Below are 10,971 nucleotides of genomic sequence, written 5' to 3'. Positions count from 1 at the left end.
GCGGACAGCACGCGGAGCCCGCGTGTCCCCGCCGGCCGCGCTGTCAATCACTCTCCCCGGCCCCGGCTCAGCGTGGCCGCGCCTCCCGCTCCCCGCCCGGGCCGTGGAGGGGGCGGCTGGCGCCCCGCCGGCTCAAGGCCGCTGGCCCCGGCGCTGGGTGAGCGGACAGCGGTGCTGAAGCCCTTCTCGGTCAGGGCGCCGTGCCCCGCCCGCGGGGCTGGGGGGCTCTGCAGCCCCCGTCCCTCTCTCAGGGTGCGGGTGCGGTGCTGCAGCCGCGGGACGGGGACGGGGGGGGTGGGAGCCCGGGGTCCCGGCTCCGCAGTTTCCCCCGCGAAGGCCGAACCCGCGCCGCCCGCTCCCGCTCGGGGAGCAGGATGTGGCCCGGTCCCGGGCGGTCTCGGCGCCCTCCCCGTCGCGGCGCCCTCCCCCGATGCGGGGCGAGAGGCGGAGCCGCCCGCCGCCTTTATCTGGCGTGCCGGCGCGGGGGGTGGCACTGGGGAACACCTTGGTTTAAGATACGGGCTATAAATACGGCGCCGGGGATGGGAGCGCGGCCACGGGCGGCGGCGGGCTGACGGCTCCGGAGACGGTGGGTGCCTCCCCCGCGGCGGCTGGGCGCCGCTTCCATTTTGACTCGCCGGCGCGGTGCGGGGGTGCCTTCCCCGCGGCCGCCCCCCAGCGCCGCGCCACGCGTGGCTCCCGGCGGGAGCGGCGGGGAGGGGGGGGGGTGGTGGTATTTTTTTGCATTTCGCCTTTTTTTTTGTACGGAGGGGAGCGGCAGCAGCGAGCCCCGGCGGCTGCACCGGGCGCCTCCGGAGGGCTGCTGGGGGAGCGGGGGGCGGAAGGGCGAACAGAAGGGCCGCGGAGGGGAAGCCTAAAAAAGGGGACGGGGCTGCGGATAAAGGCGGGAAGGGGGGGGTGAAGAAGATGGCGAGGGCGCCGGCAGGAGGGGACGGGAAGGGAAGGGAAGGCGGGTTGGGGGAGGGCAAGCAGCCCCTAACCCCGCCGCCGGCCGCTGCCTCCCAGCAGGATTCTGCTCGCCAGCAGCCGCCCAGCCCAGCCCGCGGCGGAGGGCGAGCGGTGCCGCCAGCGAGGAGCAGCAGGAGGAGGTCGCCGCCGGAGGAGCCCCGCGGTCCGAGCCGCTTCGCTGAGCTCGCCCGCCCGCCCGCCGGCATGATGCAGATCTGCGACTCGTACAGCCAGAAGTACTCCCTCTTCAACGCCATGAACCGCTTCATCGGCGCCGTCAACAACATGGACCAGACGGTGATGGTGCCCAGCCTGCTGCGCGACGTGCCGCTGCTGCTGGAGGAGCTGGACGCGGCGGGCGCCGTCTGCCCGCAGCGGGACGCCGCCCTGCCGCCCGGCGACCCCGGCGCCTACTTCTCCCGTAGGGACATGTACAGCCACTACATGCTGCTCAAGTCCATCCGCAACGACATCGAGTGGGGCGTGGTGCAGCCGCCGGCGGGCGAGGAGGCGGCCCGCAAGAAGGACAAGCTGGGCGGCGGGCCCGCCGAGGAGGGCGAGGGAGAGGAGGACCTGGAGAAGCAGTTCCACTATCACCTCAGCGGACTCCACTCTGTCCTCTCCAAGCTCACCCGCAAGGCCAACGTCCTCACCAACAGATACAAGCAGGAGATCGGCTTCAGCAGCTGGGGGCAGTGAGCGCCGGGGGGGAGCGGGGGAAGGGGGCGCCCGGCACGCCGCCGGGAGCGGGAGCGGCGCGTACCCGCCCGGCGCTGCTGCCGCCGCCGTGGGGGCCTGCGTGTGCCCCGGGCTGCGGCTCCCCTGCGCGCTCCCGGGACTGCAGCCGGTTTTCTACCAACGCACAAGCCAGAGAGAGATGTAAATTAATCAATACTAGCTCATTAATTATTTCCCCCCTCCCCTTCCTTCTTTGTTTGGGTTTTTTTATTATTGGGTATGGGGCGAGCGGTTGCTGTGCCTCCCCGGGCGGGGGTGCCGAACCGGTGCGCGTGCGAGGCGGTGGCGTAGCTGGCAGACAGGAGGCTCGACACAAGCCGATGAACATAACAAAACATAAAAATTGCTTCCGATACCCGGGAGGGAACCCAGTGAGCAAACGAGCATCCCTCTGCCAGGGGACGGATGGCAGGTCCCCACAGTTGTACATGTACTGGAGTTTATTTAAACTTTTTTTACTCAGATGTAGAGTATATTCTAAAATAAATGCAAATGTATTAACTAAAAGTGACTTAAAACTTTTTGGTATGACTTATGCTTAATTAAATGATATTTTTAACGTCTGGAATTCTTCTGTTGTTCGAAGTTATTTCCAGAGCTGCCTTACTAGATGGAGAAGCCTCTTCGTGTGCAAGAGAGGGGGTTTTGTGGGCTTCCCACACCTACCCCGCCCCCCCCCCCCCGCCCCGAAGGGAGTGATTAGGTAGTGATGATAACTTGGCGTATCCAAAATGGATGAATGACCATATTGACTGCACCATACACGGCCTAAGTTTGATAAGCTGCTCCCAACTGGACAGTCCAGTTGCTCCTTGCGAATGCTGGCATGAAGGTCAGTGCCCCTTTAACAGAATCTGAGAAGATGGAGTCATGGTTACTTTGCAGGCAGAGATTCATGGAGGTTGGAGCGAAGCCTAGGAATGACTTGCTTTTTCGGGAAGTATCTTAATGTACTGTGGGGAGCTCTTTTCTATCCCTTGGAACAGGTCTGGGATACTTGCCTCCCTTCTCTCTTGCATTTCTTTCCTCTCTAATCTTCCTTGGATACAAGTAATTAATTGGTTTTATGTTATCCAAGTTGTATTGATTTCTTTCTCTCTGCATTATTTTCTTTTATTTGGCGAAATAATGTGCCTTGGAATTGGGTGTCTATATCATGTTCTAATATTAAAAGTGTACTTACTGATTACAATGTGTGCATATCACAGAGGATAACGATTTAATAAATACGTACATCCTTACATAACGTATGAAGTTTTCTTCTCATGCACTGAAATGCCAAGTTTGTAGACATACTGCAATTGCATTTTGTATTATTGCCATCGGATTTAGGGCTTGTTTGGTGGGGTTTTTTTCTTTTAAAAATAGAAGAATTTTTCTCTCCGCTTTAAGGATATTCTTGCTTAAATTCAGGTATTGCCCAGCAATTTGTTTTTCAGCCCAACTGCTAGAACACTGCAGAGTGCAGAACACTGCACTCCAGACATGGTACTAGTTGGCAGACGTTTGTATTGTTAAAACAATCAGCCTGCATGTGTGTTTGAAAATATGTATTCTAAAGATTTTTTTTCCTTCTAGGGTAAAGAAGTTTGTAAGGAACAGATGATTTTCAGCTTGGCGATGCTTGTTCTTTTTGTAAGGTTTTTAACTCCTCTTCCCCTCCTCTCTTGGGAAGATGCCAGGAAAAATGTCAGGAACAAGGAGAGGGATTACTCTGGTTTCCTAACATGTCGGCTCGCCAGTCTCGCTACAGTCTTAACTAAAGTGATGCAAAAGATGCAGTGCCTTATGCTGGACAGCAAAGTTTTGTTCTCCTGAGGATGAGAGGGAGAACCTGTTCTGCTGCATGTCTCCCTTCTGCCTTGTGCTCAGCTGTCTGAAAACCATACTGCAACCTCTGCTCGGGAGGGCTGGTAAAACCTCAGACAAAAGCAGCCAACAACAGTTTCAACAGCACTCCTTCTGAACTGGTAGCTTCTCCTGGTGCGGATTTAGACAATACTGTTTAAATGTTGCACAAGGGGCAATGTCATGTTGATTTAGACTATGAGTGACATCAGAAAAATAGGATTGCATTAGTGCGGTATCACCATGAATATTAATGACATCCATTCCCTTTGCATCCTAAAAAAAAAAAAGATGAGAAAAGTTTTGGTGAAAGAGCGGTTACAAGCTAGGGCTATTTGGCAGCAGAGGTGACGTTTCCTTACAAGTAAAGCTTTGGGTAAGAGAGGAGGTAGGGTGATACTGTGACTCAAGGGTTTGCCTTGCCCAATGACTAACCCGCAGTTGCTGAACTGCACATGGCTCCCATACAGGGGCCCAGCCACGTGGCTGGCAGCAGCCTGGGTAATCCCAATTCAGCCGCCGCAAAAACTGCTCAAACTCACAGCAACAGCAGCGATACTGCCACACCCCCAACTGGGAAATGCTTTAGAATTCCACTTTTTCAAGGTCATGGGGGAGGATTGAGGCCCTTGGGATCAAAGCAGCAATCTGGTGGTGAAGAGGGGGGGGGAAAAAACAACAGGTAAAACCAGGGTTGTACTTCTCATGCAAAGGGCAAGGGATGTGACTTTGCTGTTGGCTGCTGTGGAAAACAACTTGGCCTAAAAGGTGGGCTGGGCAGGGAATTATGTAAATGCTAGCTCCTGACATTGCAGTAAGCAAAGATGAGTTTGCAGAGTCTTAACGCACAGATTTTGTGTGTTAGATGCTGACTAGGGAAAAATTTCCATGAGTGATGCTGTACAATACAGGGTTTATTATTAGGAGTTAAGTTTTCTTTTGCAAGACTGGATCATTTTAAGTGCTCTTGATTGGATACCCAGTTCAAAAACCCTTTAGTCTTCCTCGGTAAAGTGGTTCTGATACTTGTAAGTGGTAATGACAAATGACATCAGTCTAATGTAAAAGTATCTTTATGATGTCAAATACTTTGTTAAGTGGCTTTATTTCCAAGCCACGTGTGAACAAAACGACAACTTGCCAAACTACAGTAACCATGTACAAACCAGGGGAATATACACCTGCACTGTGAGAAGCAGTCATCATTTTTAGCGCACTTAAATGAAATAGACTCAATATACAGTAAAGCAGACATTGGAAGAGTAATAAACAATGAAATTCAGAACAATTTGCACTTACAAACTGATTACAGCGGAAGGTATGTTACAGCCAAGGAGCCTCAAGGACATAGCTCGTGGGAAGCATCAGTTAATATCTAAAAGTGCCCAGTACGTGCTATTATAGTTTATGAGTCAACTCTTATTTATTTTTGTGTATACAAAAGAAGAGCAAAGGGGGGGGGGGGGAGGGGAAGGAGGGAAAACAAGTGTTTGTCTCAAGGCATGTATATATGTGTATAAAAATAAGGGCATTGGAGATGGGCATGAGTTCCATGGGAACGACAGCCTTTCAAAGGCTGCTTTGACTGCTGCCTGCTGTCCTGAACCGATGGCAGCTCTGTGCTGGCTTATGTGTGCGTTTCAGGAACCGTATCTGCCTCTGGCACCACAAGGTTTTCTCTGTTCCCCTCCAGAAGTGGGCCACCACATCCCTTTCTGCCCAGGAGCAGATTAAAAAGTCTGAAATCAGTATCTTGACACCCACTTGGACTAGACCCCCCTGCTGCAGTCCCTTGGCCGGCTGGGTTGCATTTCTCCTTGGCCTCCTCCCCAGCACACAAGCCCCTCCTGCTGCTGCAAAGGGCAGTCTCTGGTCAGTGCTTGGTGGAAGGGGGCAGATGAGGCTGAGTCAGGCTATGCTGTCATCTTCCTGCTTTCCCTCTGAAAGCTTTTTCCTGCAGAAGGTTTTAAATAAATCAAGATATCTGCCTTTTGTTGTTTGTTGTCCCCTCCCCCGCCCACTCCACGCTCTTGCACCAGGACACATGAGTCATCAGTAGATTGGCTTCGCTGGAAGATGCACTACTGTTAGTGGCCAGATGGAAGGTTATTTTAGGATATCATCATGGTGGAGTTAAGCTCTGCACCCTGTTCTACCGGGGAAAAAAGAAAAAAAAAAGAAAAAGAAAAAAAGAAAAAAGTAAAGCATAGAAAGCTTCTCCTCTTTGTGCCTATGGGCTTGGTACATGGCTTATCTCTTTGTGAAAAAGTCTGCAGTGATTTTCTCCTACAGACTTACTTCCCTGAAGTACTGAATATGGGAGGGAATTGTGTGGAAGTACTGCTTTTTATTATTTATATCTTTAAACATTATGTCTTTTTATTATTTATTTCTAGCTAGCAGTGTGGTAGGTGCTATATTCCAAAGAGCTCAAAGATCTTAGGTGATAATACAGGGAAAAAAGGAAAAGCATGATGGGTTACAACCTGCCATAAAATCTGAAGGGAGTGCAAGCAAGGTGAGCATTGCAAAAGTAGTTTCAGCTTTGCATGCATTTTTCTGTTATTTGTTGCTGTCACCTCTAAACAAGAAGAAATACCTGAATACATTAGTTCTAATGTTGCAAAATCATTTTCCTTCCAGACCACAGACTTGCATGACAAGTTTGGGTCAGAATTAGTTTTAAGGAATGAAGTTATAAACTTCTTTCCAAAAGGAAATTTGCAAATAGGAGTACAGTAATTGGATAACTTTTTGTTGGTAGCCAACTGCCAGAATTGACACTCTTTATAAAAAGTAATATTCCTTCCCTGTTCAAACACACTCCGACTTATTTGACCCAGAGTGATGGAAGAAGGAAAACATGGTTTTGTGCTTTTGAATTTTGTTCTGGAAAAGATGGCACAGAAAAAGCTTGGAGAGCTAGAGTGCAGAGCTAGAGGCAGGTGCCTCTGTAGTAAATCACAAAACAATAAATGAGCTTGCCTCGTTATTCTTGTAAGGTTTATCATAGTTCCCATGAAAGCGTTGTATTTTTTTATCATGTTTATCTACATACATCTGATTCATACATCTTTATTTTTGTTCTGCTCTGTCTTACCTTAGCAACTTTGGGTTACAGACAACGGGGTTGGTGTCCCACAGGCACATATGCACCACTTAAGACTAGCTGAGCCTTTTTAAGTGCATCTTGCTTTTAATGTGTATTCGAACTGAGAAGATGGGCAGACACCTAAAGCTGTGCTTCAGAGTATAGCGCAGCAGCATGGCAACCCTCTTGCTGTGGGATTGCTATTTGGCCATTGACATATGTGCTGGAGTGGGGAGAGGGATGCAAGGGGAAGATTTCCTCAGGGATTTCCTCCAGACTGTGCTGTGGTGGGGAAGCAGAAAGACAGTGAGGAAGATTCTCACCCCATAACTGACGTGGTTGTTCCCTGGGAGCAAAGAAAGGGAAATGATGGGAGCATCCTTTCACCCCTCCTGAGTGGGAGGGCTGGTGCCTGTACACAAAGGCTTTCCACCACACTTGGGGCAGAAAAGATTTATTTGAGGTCCAAGCTGACACCTTTCATGGTTTATCAAAACACCTGGGAGCTGACAGATTAAAGACTTGCTAAGTCAGCGTTCATCTGCCAACAAACAGAGGCTGCATGGATGGAGGCTGTTTCAATGCAGAGATTAGATATGTTAGACAGACTACACCCTTCCTTCTTTTTTTATGGGTCTGTAGGAAGCCTGGCCGATCAGCTGGTTTCACTTATACCACACCTGTAGGAGATTTTACTGGAATCGGAGAGTGATTTTTTCTGTATGCAAAGAAATAGTTTTAGTTTTCAAATATTTCAGTGTAACATTCTGCTCCCCTTGTCTCTTTTGCAGGTCCAAGGAGACACAAGATTTCAATTAGTCACGCCTCAACAAAAGCATTTTTTCAAGTTTTTTATCTGTGCTTCTGAGATGCTTTATTTTATCTTACATTTGAAATGGCTTCCCCAGACTTGTCATCGCAAAGAGCAGAATGAGCATCCTCTCCTGGAAGTCTGAAACTGAAATCTGGTTTTACTCAGTTTTCAGGCAGGATAAGCAACCTACGGAAGTTTCTGCACTCTGGGCCAAGTTAGTTTGCATTTCATCCTTGGTATCAGACCATTTTGAAATGGGAATGCATGTACATCTCATAGCCTGTACTTCCTGCGCCTGATTGTATGCCACTAACTGAAGAGCTAGGCAGACATGCACTAGAGTACACTGACAGGAACGGTGGTACGTGGCTTTTTTTCAGGGCTAGTTACAAACTTGTCCATTTAGAGCACTGAAGCTAGAAGGTGACAAAGCCACCAACTCAGTATGGTTACCAAGCTTGCTAACCACAGACGAGCCTGCTCCTGCAGCTGTGAACAGCCCACATGAGGAAAGTGGGACAGCCTTTCCTTGAGATGAGCATCTATCGACTTCACACAAATTTTTTATCTAAGTACCCATCAGTGGTTAACACTCAAGTTGTCTCAAGCCGCCTGCCTTGCTTCTTGCTTTCTCACACGTGCTGTCCATCCCCTTCTCTTCACATACTCTTTCTTCATTCCCTGAAGACTGTTTCTCCTATGGACTTATCCCTGTGTCCTTCCCCAATTCCCTTTCCCATCTCTCTGAGACTTTTCCTCCCTGAATTCCTAGTAAACCAAACTCATTTCATCACCCAGACAGGTCTCAGTTTTGAACTGAACTGTAATTGGTAATACCAGGATATTGGACGATTTCCTGATATTTCCTTGTTTGTTTGAATCATGTAATTAAACCTGCCTTCTTTTATTAACCTGTTATTTTTCATGTGGAGGCACTGCCTTATTGAAGACGTTTTAGTACGACTGATCACCAATCCATACTTTGAGAAATAGCAGAGTGCCTAAATGGCTGTGCTGAAGGCAGAACCAACAACGCAGAAAGCTGGTTTCTGTTGCTAATGTGTGCTGTGCTCATCTTTTGATGTGCCCTAATAATTGCCATTAGTATTAATTGTAGTGACACACTCACACTGAGAGGAAAATACACCCTGTAGCAAGCCTGTACAGCAACAAGGAAAAGCAAGGGAGCTGGCAGATCATGGCCTCTGCATTTATGATGCTGGGTTTTGTATTCAAGTTCAGCGTAACATGAAAACTGCCTCATTTAAAGAAGTTGAGAAGTCTGGTTTTAATGAAAGAGGCAGTGGCTTGCTTTCAGCTTTCACTGGTATCCTTAGTACAATATTTAGCAAAGACAAGTAATTCCTCATCTAGGTGAATGCAGTCATGTAAGTCTTAATTTTAAAACCAAACTAGGTACACATGCAGTATTTTCAAAGTGCTGAAGCCTATGCGGTGCCAAGAGGGCTGGTCCCATCTTGTCCTCTATCTCCCACCCCTGTCCCCGTGAACTCTCCACTTCCATTGTGATGGCACCAGTGCTCATGCAGTGATGGAGTTACCAGACCAGGGAGCTGATCCATCTGAAAATTAGCAGAGGAAAAAAGCTTTCACCTTCCCTCACTCAGCAGAAGGTGTAGCTGCACTAGATGAGGGGAGGAAAGGTTGGGAACAGGCTGCCAGGAGGCAGAGCGGGACCTCCCCTTTTGGCAGCCATTTTCGCGTGGACTGGATTAAGCGGGTTGTGAAAGTGTCATCTGAGTTCCCTCTTCAAAAGAGATTTGTATGCTGATGAGTCTGAGTGTCACTGAAACAGGCAGTTGCTCAGGCCAAGACCCCGAGCAGAACTCAGGCACGGCAGCGTGCACTGATGTGCCACCTTGCTCCCCGGTGCTGGTTCCTTGCGCCAGAGCCTGCAGTCCCTAGGAGGTAGCACAGGCTCTCCGTGCCATCCTCCTGTGCAGCTGGGAGCAGGACTTGATGAAACGTCATGAACTGTTTGGTGCAAGTGCTGAGGAGACAGATCTGGTTACACCTCAGCCTTCTCAGGTGACTCCTGGATGCCTCCATCCCCTTGTGGTGGCCATCACCAAGAGAAGACGCTTCCACATGGTCTTTAAGAGTGAGATACTTAGCTCCTTTGGAGCACAGCCAACAGCAATGGATCCTGCTGCAGCTGCCGGACAGCTTCCCAGTGAGGGAAGGCCACTGTGAAGTGCTGTGCCTCAGCTTCCTGGAGAGCACCTAGAAGGTGTTATGAGACAGCGATGCCAAGTACACCACAGTAGCAATTTGCTTGATAGGGAAAGCTTTAATATTTATGGAGAGCATGGGAGCAGCAGGAATGCTGGGTTCATCTTGTGTGCAGGCACCAATGAACGCCGAGTCCCAGGCCTTGGCACAGGGATGGGAGCCTGGGACTTGCCCTCCCCGTGAGTGCCCTGAGCAGGAGGTCTCTCTTGATCTCTAATTAAAGGATGCCATGCAAAATAAGGTTGCGACTGGAGGGCTGAGAGCCAGGAGAGCCGGTTGGTCCTGAAGGGACTGAAACTACTCTTCAAGGAACCTTGAGACATAAACTTGAAGCCACTCAGGATTGAAAATAAAGTCTCTGCTAGCCCACAAAGCTGCTACTGGGTAAAAAGGCAGAAGTATTTTGTGGGGAGCCCTTTTCAGCAGACATGCTCTGAGACCACTGACAAGGCTGAAACCATTTCAGTTGGGGGTTGTGGTTTAGGGGAGCATGGATTTCGGCACGGTTCTCTCCTCTGGCTCAGCTTGCCTTCTGCAGGAGGCAGGGTATGGCTGTGCTTAAGGAACAACCAGCTTCTGCTCTTGCTTCCACATCACTCCATAAGGCAAAGTTTTCTGTTGCTGCTGCTGCAGCCAGCACGGGTGGAGAGCTGAGGCAGGCAACCTCTCCCAGCACATTTTGCCCAATTCTCTCTGCTGGATGGGCAGCACTGCATGGTGATGGCTTTCCTAGCCAGCCTCCCCCTCATCCCCTTCCCGTGGCACTGGAGTCTTGCCATGCCCTGACCCACCTCTCCTCCTCTTTTCCCTCCCTGCTCCTCGAACAGCCACCTCAAAAACACAGGAGCGTACAGGCAGGAGCCTGTGCCATCAGGAAAGAGGAGGAGGGATAGCCTGTTGAGTTTGCCAGGGATGCTGCCTTCATGGGAAGGGGGAGCTGAAAGGAAGCCACTGTGGTGGGAACAAGGGTGCTCTTCCAACCTGATTTATCTCCCCCAGGTCCCGAGGTCAGACTTGCCTAGTATGCGAACTCTTTCTGAAAGAGATGCTGAGCAGTTCAGTGCTTGCAAGAATAAGGTGCTTGCAAGAATCAGGCTGTAAACAACATTTTAGAGAGCTGAGAGCTTTGGTGTGAAAGCACAGGTAAGTGTGTTCCTTTGTACTGTTGTGGCTTGGTGGATAAAGAGAACAGCACAAAAAGCTTTATATTTTGAAAGAATTTTTTTTTTATTTTGCCTTTGCATCCTTTACCAGATCT

The 10,971-nt window shown here is 50.0% G+C and overlaps 1 protein-coding gene across 1 annotated transcript; it reads left to right on the top strand.

Moving 5' to 3' along the window:
- Positions 1-279: 279 nt before the first annotated feature.
- MID1IP1 (MID1 interacting protein 1) lies at positions 280-2,275 on the top strand. The gene is made up of 2 exons (XM_055703159.1): positions 280-593; positions 1,030-2,275. Exon 2 carries the CDS (start codon positions 1,174-1,176, stop codon positions 1,666-1,668), a length of 495 nt encoding a protein of 164 aa, XP_055559134.1. The 5' UTR covers positions 280-593; positions 1,030-1,173; the 3' UTR covers positions 1,669-2,275.
- The last annotated feature ends 8,696 nt before the right edge of the window (positions 2,276-10,971 follow it).

This window comes from Falco cherrug, chromosome 2, assembly GCF_023634085.1.
Source record: "Falco cherrug isolate bFalChe1 chromosome 2, bFalChe1.pri, whole genome shotgun sequence".
NCBI lineage: Eukaryota > Metazoa > Chordata > Aves > Falconiformes > Falconidae > Falco > Falco cherrug.
This window is presented reverse-complemented; position numbering and strand designations above follow the sequence as displayed.